The sequence below is a fragment of the Peromyscus eremicus genome, chromosome 12 (assembly GCF_949786415.1).
Source record: "Peromyscus eremicus chromosome 12, PerEre_H2_v1, whole genome shotgun sequence".
NCBI classification, from domain to species: domain Eukaryota; kingdom Metazoa; phylum Chordata; class Mammalia; order Rodentia; family Cricetidae; genus Peromyscus; species Peromyscus eremicus.
The window spans coordinates 56,451,880-56,465,778 of NC_081428.1; the positions used below are offsets into that span (position 1 = coordinate 56,451,880).

Consider the following 13,899-nt stretch of genomic DNA (forward strand, 5'->3'; position numbering starts at 1 on the left):
GATGTAATTGAACAAGGGGGCTTTGTTCCAGCCCCAGTAAGCAGACCTTGGCAGCTTCGGGCACGTGGTTCTGGGGCTAAGGACAGAAGGGGCTATGGACTCCCCCCACCCAAGACTAAGAAAAGCCACTGAGGCCAGTCATGTGTCAGGGGTGTCCCTAAATGGAGACCTAGAGAGGCCAATGAGTGAAGCTGTGAAGGTGAAGCCTGGATTGCCTTGGAGAACCCAATATATTACAGATGCGAGAGTCATGGGATACCTGCCAAGGAGTGTTGCTAACAGGGAATGGAACCAGCCCAAGAGAAAGAAGTCTGTTGCAGTCAACAAAGCTGAACAGAGTTGGAGATCTGAAGAACATTTTGATATTAGACATGGAAATGCAGCATTTGGAGTTTGCTCAGCAGGTTTTCAGTCTTGCTTTGGTCCAGTATTCCCTCATTATGCTCCCTTCCCTGTTTTGAAACATTAATATATATATATATATATATATATATATATATATATATATATATATATATCCTGTGCCATTATATGTTGCAAGTATGTAATGTTTTTTATTTTGATTTTATAGGGGATTATAGTCAAGAGATTGCATGAGTCTCAGAAGACTTTGAACTTTGGACTTTAAAACATTGTTGAGATTATGATAGACTATGGGGACTTTTTAAGTAGGACTAAATGCATTTTGCATTTATGATACTGTTAAGAGCTTATGGGAGCCAGGGAATGGAATGTAGTAGTTTGAATGTAATTGGCCTCCATAAGCTCATATGGAGGGGCACTATTAGGAAGTATGGCTTTGTTGGAGTGGGTATGGCCTTTTTAGAGGAAGTATGTCACTGTGGGGGTGGGCTTTGAGGTTTCCTATGCTCAGGAAACTACCCAGTATCACAGACCACTTCCTGTTCCCTTCTGATCAAGATGTAGCCAGCACCATGTCTGCCTGCACGTTGCCATATTGCCTGCCATAATGGACTGAACCTCTGAACTATACATGAGCCACCCAAAATAAATGTTTTCCTTTAGAAGAGTTGCCATGGTCATGGCGTCTCTTCACAGCAATAGAAACCCTAAGACAGGAATCTTGACCCGTGAACCAATTTCCAGACTTGACCCAGAACCCCTTGAATGAATGGCTAGGTCCCCCTCCTACCCAAGGACCTTGATAAAATACTGTGGTAGTTTGAGTAAGAATAGCCCCCACATGCTTACATTTGAATGCTTAGTCATCAGGGAATGGCACTACTTGAGAAGGATTAGGAGATGTGTTCTTGTTAGAGTAGGTGTGGCCTTGATGGAGAAGTGTATCACTGGGGGGTGGGCTTTGAGGTTCCAAAAGCCCAAGCCAGGACCAGTGGCTCTCTTCTTCCTGCTGCCTGCTGCCTGCTGATCCAGATGTAGAACTCTCAGCTTCTTCTTTCTCCAACACCATGTTAGCCTGCATGCTGCCATACTCCCATCCTGATGATAATGGACTAAATCTCTGAGACCAGAAAGCTTTTAATTGAGACTGGCTTACAGTTTAAGAGTTGCTATGGGCATGGTGTCTTTTTGTCTCTTCACAGCAACAAAACGATGACTAAGACAAATATCTAAAAGTTGTACTGTTAGCCTTTCTCCAGTCCTTCCCCAGAGGAACCTACAGCCCTATACAAGGGTAATTGTACACCAGGGGAAAGATAACAATCAGCCTTTCCAGGCTCTGCTGGATGCTGGTTCTGAATTGATGCTGATTCCAGGAGACCCTAAGAAACATTGTGGCCCTCTAGTTACAGCAGGTATGTACTTATGGAGGTCAGGTGATTGTTTTGGCTGAAGTCCAACTAACAGTAGGTCCAATGGGTCCCTGAACTTACCCTGTGTTCATTTCCCCAGTCCCAGAATGTATAATCGGGACAGATATACTTAAAAGTTGGAGAATTCTCACATAATCAACTGGTCATAAAACCTTAACAAGAGCCGGGCGGTGGTGGCGCACGCCTTTAATCCCAGCACTCGGGAGGCAGAGGCAGGCGGATCTCTGTGAGTTCAAGGCCAGCCTGGGCTACCAAGTGAGTTCCAGGTAAGGCGCAAAGCTACACAGCTACCCTGTCTCGAAAAACCAAAAAAAAAAATAACCTTAACGAGAAACTTCCAAATACTTGTGTCTCAATGTCTTGACACAGAAGAATGAAGATATCTGCCAAAAGACATGTCCCTCTCCTAGCTCCCTTTTGAATAAATACAGAAAAATCAACGACCCAAGTATAGAGTGGCATACATCCTTAACCCACTATTCAGGAAGCTGAGACAGGAGAATTTCAAGTTTGAGGCTTGTGCTACACAATGAGATTCTGCCTCAAAAATAAAGGAGTTAAATAAGTAAATAAATAAAAATGAACTGAGAACATTTCCGGATATATTTACCAAATAGCATTTTGAGCACTACAGGCTGAGATCACAAGGTAATATTGAACTGTAACTTTTCGGTGATAAATACATGATCCAAGTAACAGTAGAGTAGAGCAATGAAGTCAAAACATCCTGTTGAGTGAGTCACCAGCTCAGGGACCAGCAGTGAAATCAGGGCTCTACGAAAAAGGATGCTGTGAGAGAAGAAACGGGGTTGGAGCAGGTAGAAATCCAAGAGTCTGAAGAAACAATATAACTGTAGAGGAAAATCGAGACTGTTGTCACTGCAAATAGCACAAGAAAAAGAAATAGTCACAGGGTGGTTTGGGGGCACAGCTGCCAGCACCAAGCGCCTGTCGCCATGCCTCAGAAAACTGAGGCAATCAAGGCCTGTCTGGTCAGAGCCCGACGGAAGGGTGCCCAGTCTGTTAAGATCAAGAAGAACAAGGATAATGTAAGTTCAAGGTTTGGTGCAGCAGTATCTTTCCAGCACGGTCATCACAGACAAGGAGAAGGCAGAGAACTGAAGCGGTCCCTGACCCCTGGCCTGGCAGTGAAGGAGCTGAAATGGACCAGACCTCTGCATTTAACTATTAAAAATCCTGAAAGGGGGGAGAGAAAAAGAAAGAAATAGTAACAGTAAAGTTATTTAAAATAATAATAATACAATAAATAACCAAAGGAAACTTGACTATGAATTTAGAAAAGGCTTCATAGTTCTTTAAAATGTTAAACAATTTACCATATGACCCAGCAGTTCCATTCCTGGATACATATCTAAAAGATCTAAAAATACATCCACATCAAAACTTGCTCATGAATGTCCGAAACAGTTATTAGTCGTACTGGCCAAAAAGCAGAAAACCCAAATGCTAATGGACTGATGCACATGACACTTCCATATAACAAAATATTATTCAGCAATAAAAAGGAAGAGTTTCATACATGCTACAACATGGAAGACCGTGAAGACATGTCAAGTAAAAGAAGCTAGTTATAAAAGAAAAGGGCAATGTCAGATATGTTAGTGACACATCACATCTATAATTTCAGCCTCTCAGACACTGGAGTAGAGAGGGCATGAAGACAGCCTGGACTTCAGCGAGAAATCCTGTCACAAAAGGCCAAAGAGGAGCCAGGCACAACAGTGCATGCCTTTAATACAGTGGTTCTCAACCACTGGGGGTGGGGGGTCACTTTCAGATATTCCGAATATCAGATATTTACTTTACAATTCATAACAGTAGCAAAATTACAGCTATAAAGTAGCAACAATAATTTTTTGGTTGGGGATCACCACAACATAAGGAACTGTATTAAAGGGTCACAGCATTAGGAAGATTGAAAACCGCTGTTTAATCCCAGTATTCAAGAGGACAAAGACAGATGGATGGAGTTTGAGGACAACCTAGTCTACAGAACAAGTTCCAGGCCAGCAAGGAATACATAGTGAGACACTGTTTCAAAAACAGAACAAAAAAGCCCAAGTGAAGATGGAGAAAAGATCACAGCCTATAGACCCATTTACATGAAATCTAGATTAGAGATATATGTTTGTCTATAACTAGGCAATAGATGATGCAAAGTGATCAGTAATGGACCCAAGGTTTCTGTGTGTGTGTGTATTGGGGGTGGGGGGGGGGTGATAAAAAATATCCGGGTGAACTTTATGGTATATGAATTATATCTCAATACAGCTCTTCTCAAAAAGGAAGTGTGAGCATCATAAACAACTTACTTTTGCTATGACTACCACTTAGTATCTAGATAGTGAGAGTAATTTAATAACTGACTAAAAATAATAGTCTGATATTACAGCAAAAGGCAGATGGACATGACAATGCTCTCTACTATGAGAAGCCAAAAGTAATCAATATCTAATGCTAATTTATTTCTATTTGCCTTGAATTTGTTTCTCCTAGTACTGGAGAATGAACCAGGGCCTCTCACATGCTAGACAAACACCCCACCACTGAGCCATATCCCCAACACTCTTACTTGAGACAGAATGTCAGTTGCCCAAGCAGCCCTTGGACTTGAGTCTCCTGAGCACCTGGGAACACAGACTTGTGCCACCAGGCCTCACTCTCATAAGTTAAAATTATATGAATCAAGAACACGACAAAGACTACTAGAGAAAAAAAGCTGTAATAGTTAAGGCTGCATCAGAGAAGCAGGACTTGGAAGGTAGATGACCAAATAAATGTATTTGACTCAATTCAGCTACTCCAACATGCCATGAAAAAAAAAAGGGGTTAATTAACTGAAAACATTAACTGATTTTTATAGAACAGGGAAACAAGAGGATGCCACATGTAAAGAGAGACATGGTCTATATGAAGCAACTTAAAATGCTTAGTTATATTGGTCAGTGAAGCCCCTACAAATTTTTCAGACATACAAAAGAAAGAGTTCTTCAGCACAATTAAGATACTCAGGTTAGGCTGGGCGGCGTTGGTGCATGCCTTTAATCCCAGCACCGAGGAGGCAGAGGCAGGCAGATTTGCGTTTGAGGCCAGCCTGGTCTACAGAGTGAGTTCCAGGATAGCGAGGGCTACACAGAGAAACCCTGTCTCAAAAAAAAGAGGAAAGAGATAGGAAAAAAAAGAATAATTCTTATTAATGACTAATTTAGAGAAACACTTTCTAATATTACCTGGGGCTATAAATATAACAGAAGCAGATTTATTCACAGACTGCCAATACTACTCAACAGAAACCTGTGCTGACTTAACATTAAACAAACAAAAAAGGCCACATATTACTTTTTCCCTTTGTGCTGGCGTAAGTTCTAATACTTTTTGCAACACAACTCTAAGTTAATATTGTAATTGCTAACAGGCATACCTGAAACTAATTTCATAAAGCTCTATGACGAAAAGTCACATAGTCATTGCTAAATTACCCTTAACAGGCTATCTTTAAACTTGCTGGTTATGGTGGCCAGCTTGTTTTCCCAGCTCCTTAGGCAAGAAGATCACAAGTTCAAAGCCTGCCTGCGTAAACTCAAGACCAACAGGGCAACCTTGTCTCAGATTTTAAAAGTTAGGGAGGTGTTGGCTGGAGAGATGGCTCAGAAGTTAAAAGCACTGGCTGCTCTTCCTGAGACCTGAGTTCAGTTCCCAGCACCCACATTGTAGCTCATAATTGTTTGTAATTCCAGTCTCAGGGGATCTAAAGCCCTCCCCTGGCCTCTGAGGGCCAGAGGACACATACACTGTATGTGTGCACAGACATACATGCAGGCAAAACACCAATACACATGAAATAAACCAGTAAAGAAAATACTTATTTACAAAAAAATAACAAAAACAAAATTTAGGGTTGGTGCATCTTTAATCCCAACACTTGGGAGGCAAAAGCAGGCAGATCTCTGAGGAGTTCAAGGCCAGCCTGGTCTACAGAACGAGTTCCAGGACAGCCAGGGCTACACAGCCAAACCCAAGTCTTGAAAAACCAAGAGGGGATGGGGGGGGGGAGGGTTAAAGGGCTGCAGAAAGAGCTCAGTGGTTAACTGCACTTGCTGATCTTTCAAAGGACTGAGTTTAGTTCTCAGCATCCACATGGGGAGCTCAAAATTGCCTGTAACTACAGCTCTGGGAAGATCTGAAGCCCTCTTCTAGCCTCAGCAGGCTCCTACCTGCACACACATGGCACACACAGCCATCCATACACACATATAAATACAAATGAAAATAAAACTCAATGAGGATGGTGGCACTAGCCTTTGGCAGGGCACTTAGTGCTTAGTAAATATTCAATAATAAACCTTACTACCAACAAGACTTCTACTAAAGGAATCTATTTGTTTTTTACCTTCCTATGTCAAGGATTCTGTTATAAACAATTAACAGTAATTAACAGTAATCAAAAAATACAAGTATTAATTTTCCTGCCTGGTACTACCCACGTTTCCAACATTCTACCCTCCTGGTTTTCCTGACCTATGAACATATCTATTCAATCTAGGCCTACAAATTCATTTAAATTACAAAATAATCTAAAATACAGTGTTTTAGTTAAAATTCCTCTCTCCTCAGAAACGTGTTTGCTTTCATGGCAGACCATGTTAACAAAAGAACAAAACAAGGGTTCAGCGTACACCATTATTGGCTATATATCATGGAAACAAACAAAAAAAGTGATTTGGCAAAATTGTTCCCGAGAGAAATACATCATCAAAAATGCTGTGGAAACCATGCAACACCAAAATGTAAGATTTGACCACTTATAAACCTGAAACTTGCCAATCCTTTTTCTCCAAAACACAAGCAAAGGTGGTGAGACAAACTCAGGACACAAATCTATCAAGCTGTGTCTTTGTCTGCAGCACCAGACCGAGGACATTATAAGACGTAAGCATGTCTTCTTGGAAATTTTACTGAATGTCAGGTATGTTCTGAATATTGTTTGCTTAAAAACAAACTAGAATAAAACCCAATAATAAATACTAGCATGGGATAACTATCCCTTCAATTTATACTGTAACACTTTCCACATTTATTTATGGAAGGGAGCACGTACATGGAGGTCAGAGGACAACTGGAAAGAGTCGTTCTTTCGTGCCACAATGTGGTTCCTGGGGTCAAACTGAGGCCATCACCGAGAGCCTTGACCTTTTGAACCATGCCACCAGCCTTCATCTGTAAACTTAACAGTAAGGTAACTTCAAGAAAAATGGTTCCTCTCCAGTGGTCAGTTTTTCCTTGCTATCTATCACAGCAGCTTTTAAACACGCTTTTCTACATCATATTCAAAATTTTCAAAGGCGAATTTTATAACAACCAAGAAAGATCTGCAAAACCCAAGTTAGACCCCAAGACTGCAACACCCAGACCAAACTCCATGTACCATGAAACTCTTTTTCTTCAAATTATGCATAGTTTTCCTTTTTACCACCACTGGAACAGCCCTGAAAGATCAGGCAGAAAACGATGCTAACTGTTCCAACAAGTTTATTTTCTTAGAATGACTACGCTCTTTGTGGAAGAGTGCCTGGGGAATCAGGTTGGTCCTGTCAGGTCTCACGGCTGTCACGCCCATGCACCTCTGCTCCCCATTCTCCTTCGCAGGGTGGAGTATCCCAAGAGGCACTATTCTCACGTCCTGCCTTTCCCCATCCCTGTCTCTCAAGCCCCTGAATCTTATTTTAAAATATGGAAGAAAAGATAGCTGGGCCGGTAAAAGTGCTCCCCACCAAACCTGATGACCTAAGTTCAGGCCTCAGCACCCACACTGTGGAAGGAGAGGGAACTGACGCCTCTCACCTCCACATGCACCCAGACACACGCTAAATTAATAGAGGCAATGTTTTTAATAGTAAGCAGGGAACAAAAACAGAAACAGAAAAAAAGGAACTGGGACACCAGGGCCAGTATACATTTCTCAGTCCTCTCTATGCCCAAAGCTCACACAAAAATAAGAGCTTCTCCATCTCTTTCTTAATACATTACTAGTACTTCATGACTTTGGCTCTCCCAGCCTTGTTTACCCAAAACAAAATCTCACACTTGCGACTCAAGTCCAATATAAGAGACTGATGAAACCTGATGCAAGTACCATCTGAAGGGCTAGACATATGAGAAGACACCTCATCTTCTAAATGCAGTCCCCAATCAGCCATAACAAACTGCGAAATCTCTGGGTCCCTTTAAAGTTTCAGAGTAGTGCTTGTCACTTGATAATTAGCATTCTAAAGGTGTATGCAACAAAAGATTGTGCAAATCCTACCTAAATATCTTAAGCCTCTAACAACTATGAGTCAGTGTAGCAGATAGAACTGAAAAGCAAGGTCCTGGTTTTCAATCTCACATGTGAACAATTTTTTCCTCCATTAAATGGGAAAATCAAGAAATTAGGTAGTGAGCCGGGCGTGGTGGCGCATGCCTGTGATCCCAGGACTTGGGAGGCAGAGGCAGGTGGATCACTATCTCTACAGAGCTAGTTCCAGGGGAACCCTGTTTCAAAAAAAAAAAAGGTAAAGAAAAAATTAGCTAGTTCCTAATAACCTATTTTTTTACATCCCACAAGGAAACAAACCTTCCTTGGAAACTAGAAAGCCTCCAAGTTGCTAACTAGTCTTTGATTTTAAAACAGTATAATTTGATACTGCAGAACACTATACAACTACAAACTGGCCTGCCTTCCTTAATGAATTTTTGTTTTCAGACAGAGTCTGTCTATGCAGTCCTGGCTGGTCTGGAACTTACTTGGTATGTAAACCAAGCTGGCCTTATTGAACTCAGTAATCTGCCTGCTGGGCAACTAGTCAAATTTCCTTCCAATAGTTCACCATAAGCACTTATGGACAAAATTTTAACCAAAATTACCATACACTTTCTGTATTTTGAGTAAAAGGTATTATTCTAAAGAAGAACCTGTGTATATGTTGATATTCATTTAATCATATGCAAATCTGGAGAACAAAAATAATGATTTCATTACAGCAAGTAAAAAGTATTTGAAACATACTTATTTAGACTTGGGACAAATGCCTCAACCAATAATAATAATAATAATAATAATAATATATTGTAATCAACTTTTAAATAATACTAAAAGATCATCATTATTTTACAGGCAAAATTTACCTAAGAATCATTACTTGTGAAAAATAAATTTAAGAATGACCCAAAGATTAAGACTACATTAAAAAAAATATCTAAAATGTTTAATGTAATTCCAGGACTCTGGAGGCAACGGCAGGGGGACCTCTGTGAGTTCAAGGCCAGCCTGGTCTACATAACAAGTGAGTTCCAGGACAACCAGTGATACATTGAAAGACCCTGTCTCAAAAAAAAAAAAAAAAGAAAAGAAAAGAAAAGAAAAACAAGTATTTAAATATAAACCTCTAGTTCCTGCTTTCAAATACAAATTTGACATTTGTGAGCGAAGATTAGAAATTGCAATTAACAAACTAGAAAGCTAAGTATGTTTGCCAGTAACTAACTGCTGTCTGCTGAATTTCAAGGAAACCTATTGTTGATGACATTTTTAAAACTGAACCTATCTACCCTCTCATCTCAGCATTTTCTCAATTGCCCATTACAATGAGCAATGTAACTCAGCGGTCAAGTCTTCCAGACCAATAACCTCAGAATTTATTTTTAACTCCTGACTCCACAAATATTCCCCTTCAGTCCAGGGCAGAAGTCCTGCCAGCTTTTCACTCCGTCTTCAAATCTGTTCCTTTCAACCCATTTTCACATTCTGCTTCATGATTTATAACAGAGTCTATCATCTCCCAAAGAGGTGTCTATGTCTCTCCAAATCACCTTGGAACATCCTGTTCAGCAATCCACAGTTAGTGCAGATTGCTCTTAGATCCCCACCCAAATTTTTACAGGCCTCTTTTGTTCTTTATGAACTAACTTTCCTCTAAGTCTCCATTTCCATCCCCTGGTTTGCCTACTTAGGCCCCTGTAATTGAGACCCGCCAACCTGCTCTCCGCCTCCCATGTAACACACTGACTCTGAGGCTGTGCCTCCACTTCTACCTACCACAGCATGCTTCTCCATCTCTCACCTCCGTCAGCACCTGTTTTAAAACGCGCCTTCTCTGCAGAAATCCTTCTGCTCCAGCCCTTCCTCCTGACCACCCCTTTTTCCTTTGTCCCTCTGAACAACTGATTCAATCTGCACTTTATAATCTTGCAGTTATCATTTACTGACTTCACCATTTTCTAAATGTATGTCTGTACCACCAAAGGTTCTGGGGACAAGGACTATAATGCCTTATGTACCTAAGGTTTTGAAAAAGTCCCCTTAGAACACCAGCACCCTAACAAATGCCAGCCTCTTTCATCTACATATCCTTAATCTTAAGGTCAAGGTTATTAAATAACAAATATTTAGCATTAAACTCTTTTTAAAATTAACATTAAAATCTTTTTCATGTGCACTGATATGGTAATACAGAAATTAAAACACTTTAAAATTACACTCCTCAGATTTACTCCATCCTAAGGGAACCTCTATCAAGAATTAACAAGTTGTTTTCAAAGAAAATCCTGAAACAACATGAAAAGTCCCCAATGTTTGGTATTTTATTCTGGCGTTACAGATCTCTGAAATAAACCTAATAAATGGATTGTCTAAAATTGACTGATTGGTCTCACTAACCAAAGCATACAACACACAAATACTGAAAGGACCACGAAAGGTTCTTCAGCAGCGATCATGAGGTCTACATCATAACTGAAAATTACCCTAAAATGTTTGAAAATTCCTTTCAAATGACTCCATAAAGTGCTTAGAAAGCATGACTCTGCCCTGAAAGATGCAAAATCAGCTTCCCCTTCACATACCCTGAGTTCTAAACTAGCTAGTCACTGAAGGAAAAAAGTTAACTTGCAAAAATATTTCCCATTCAGCTATCACTTTGGACTACCCAGTTTCGGGCAAGTTCCAAAAAACACGCACTGAAGTCTCAGGTGCAACTGAGGAATCATTTCCGACTGCTTCATCAATTTCCTGTAACAGCACGTACATTTTGCCTTTTTAAAAATCTCAGTTCTCCAGTTACTTCAGCTTCTCTCAGCAGCAAAGGACTTTTCTGTCCTCACTCTTCTCTCTCACAGGATAAGGAAAGGAGATATTTTTGCCAGAATCTTCAAGTATGTTCAAATAAGCTGTCATTAAATACCACATAAACATCTCCACAAATAGATACATTTGAACACTGGATACTCAGTATATCAAACACTTCAAGAACACAGACTTTTCGGCACAGATCCTCGGACAAAAGACAGTGACAGGTACTGATACATTTTAAATAATCCTCAAAGGGGATGCACTTGTACTCTAAAAATTAACACGTAATGAATGCAATGGCACCTCAAAATTAAACTTCAATGACAATGAGTCAGTGACAATTAACACTTAACTTAGTATTGGGCACAATGATACCACAACCTCAATCAAAAGTTGAATCTACCTCCAAGTTACCTTTTGATTTAACAAATTATATGGTGGCAGATTGGCGACATCAAAACAAGAAGGTTAAGAGATAACACATTAAACCACTTAACCAATTGAAGACAATGCACTTAGAGATGCAACTGCTCGGATATTTATCTGGGGTACTTATCAGCTTCCACCAGCCCCTGGTGAGTGAGGGATGGATGCTAGCTTGCCTCCAGCATGAATGTGGGTTACCAAGCAAGTTCATCCCCAGATTAAGAAATACTTTGGATAGTCACACGGGCAAAAAGAAATATTAGGAGCCTGGGACACTTAATATCTCTATTTAGAATACAGAACCATGATAACCTGAGCTAACTAAAATCATCTCCCTCATTCCAGAAGACACATACTCCGCAAATGTACATCATGGTTTATTAATCAAGTTTTGTCCTCTTTATTCAAAGAGATGGGCAAGGGAATGCTTCCGTCGCTTTTTTAACCTGGAGGCACTTGAGCACTTGAAAAGACTGACTACCAGCAGCGAGCAGAGCGTTAAGCAAACGAGTTTCAAATCCAACCAGCCAAATAAAACTAATATTCTCTCGATTCAAGGTTAATGAGGCTGGGGGATGGGGTACGGATATGGGAGGAGAAAAAGGCGATGCTGTGTCTTGACTCCAGACAGGTTCTGCCCTTTTCCGGCACCCCTGATTGTACTATCAGGTCGGCTAGTTTAAGGTCCTGGTATTTCGAGGTTTCTTATCTTAATGGTGAGGTGGAGAAAGGGTGTAAAATAAAATCGATACTCACTGCTAACTTTCATGCTACCAAAAGCTGAAGGCTGCTGCACTGGCTTGCAGCTCTCTGCAAAGGAGGTGGTTCTCGGTCGCCCCGACATGATGGCTCTTCTTGAATCACCTTTTCCTTCCTTAATCCTTTTCTTCCTTTTGTTTTATATTAGGGTACTAGGTTAATGATAAATGCAGCATTAAGTTCTCCCGCAAGAAAGAGAAAGAAGAAAAAAAAAAAAAGACTCCGTCCTCTTGGCTTTTCACTCCTTTTGTATAGCTATTTAATAAAAATTTAAAAAAAAAATTGAGAGCGATGTATTTCTCCTTCAAGACAGATCAGTACTGATATTTAACACATAGATGATTTAGGGCTGGGGGGAAAAAATACAATTCTTTCACCTCCCTCTCGTGGGAGGGGAGAAAAAGGGTGGAGTGGAATCCTTAAAAATATATATATATAATCACGTGAACGAGGGCAAATACTTGATTGAAAATAAGTACTCTGAGTATTATATTTTCCTCGGGGATTTTTTTTTTTTTCCCGAGTCAATGAAGAAGGGAAGCGGCGGAAGGATCACGAGCCTCACGCTTGAAGAGAAGGGGGATGGGAAGGAGGGAGGAGATGGCTCGGAGATGCGACGGTAAACGCTGCGGCTCCGGCAGCGGCGGGTCCCGGCGGTCTGACGGCGGCGGCGGCGGCCGGGTGAACCGGAGGGCAGCCGAGTCGCGAGTCAGCGGCGGGCGGGGACGACGGTGACGGCGGCTCCTCTCCTCATTGCGCCAGGAGCAGCTGCAGGCGGTGGCTGGATCCAGCGGCCATGGCGATGGCGGCGGCGGCGGCCGAGGCGGCAGCTCCCTTCAGACCCCAGGCAGCGGCTCCGTGACTGCTCCCCATACGCCGGGGACATGGGAACCCGGCAACCGCTTCCGTCCCTCGGGGTCCCCTCCCCCGTCCGCGGCCCCGGCACGGCCGGCCTCCGCCCCTCGCTTTCTGCTCAGCGGCTGCTCAGGAAGTGTCCGCGCTGTGCCCGGAGCCCGGAGCCCTGTCAGCGGCTGCAGGGCCGGCTCCTCCTCACTGCCTGCCTTCCTTTGTCACTCGGCCCTGGCGGCGGCGGCGGCGGCGGCGGCGGCGGCACAAGCCCGCATTCGGCCGGGTCGGGGGCTGCTCTGTGCGAGGCGCGCCGTCTGCGCAGCCGCCTAGCCCTTCCCCACTCCCCCTCCCCCTTCCTACTCGGCCTCCGCCTCCTTCCTCCCCCACCCAGCCTTACACCGCCCAGCGCCCCGCCGCCCGCGTAACAGGCGTCTGGGAATCGCCCGCCGAGCCCGCGCCCGCCAGCTTCGGCTGGGCAGCCGAAACCCACACCGGAACCAATCAAAGACGTCGTTGGCTTGCAGCTCCGGCCGGAAAAAGCCGAGCGGACTGGATAACCAATGAGGAGACGCCGCTGGGAGACCACGCCCCGGCGGCGAGGAATGCCGAAGGTAGCCGAACAGAAGGAGAGTGGAATCGCCTTGTTCTCTGGCTGGCTGGAGAAGAGAGTCGACAATAGCCACGGCGGCCAATCAGAGCGGCCAGCCCGCAGGGAAAAGCCTCAAGAGTTAAGGACGGCGAAACTCCCGAGTCGCGGGAGGAACTGCACGGCTGGGCGCCGCGCCCGTTTCCTCATTGGCTGGACAGCTCCGCTAGGCGTGTACCTCTCTCGGTGATTGGTGAAGGGACGGGGGCTTCCGAGGCCATCCGGCCAGTCAGAACTTCCCCTCCTTCTTCGAGGCGGGGAGAAGAATAAAGCGGAGGGAGGGCGTCTATAAAGTG

At 43.0% G+C, this 13,899-nt stretch overlaps 1 protein-coding gene and 1 pseudogene across 2 annotated transcripts in view; one reads left to right on the forward strand and one right to left on the reverse strand.

The window, feature by feature from the left end:
- Positions 1–12,744, reverse strand: part of Gsk3b (glycogen synthase kinase 3 beta) — a 155,296-nt gene extending 142,552 nt beyond the window's left edge. Inside the window, exon 1 of one of the 2 annotated variants that reach the window (XM_059277674.1) lies at positions 12,106–12,744. In XM_059277674.1, coding sequence (XP_059133657.1) covers positions 12,106–12,193 — 88 coding nt within the window. In that variant the 5' untranslated portion in view covers positions 12,194–12,744. The remainder of the gene's footprint in view (positions 1–12,105) is intronic. The other variant, XM_059277675.1, reaches the window with a different exon arrangement.
- On the forward strand, positions 2,753–3,025 carry LOC131922824 (large ribosomal subunit protein eL38-like; annotated as a pseudogene).
- Positions 12,745–13,899: the final 1,155 nt, after the last annotated feature.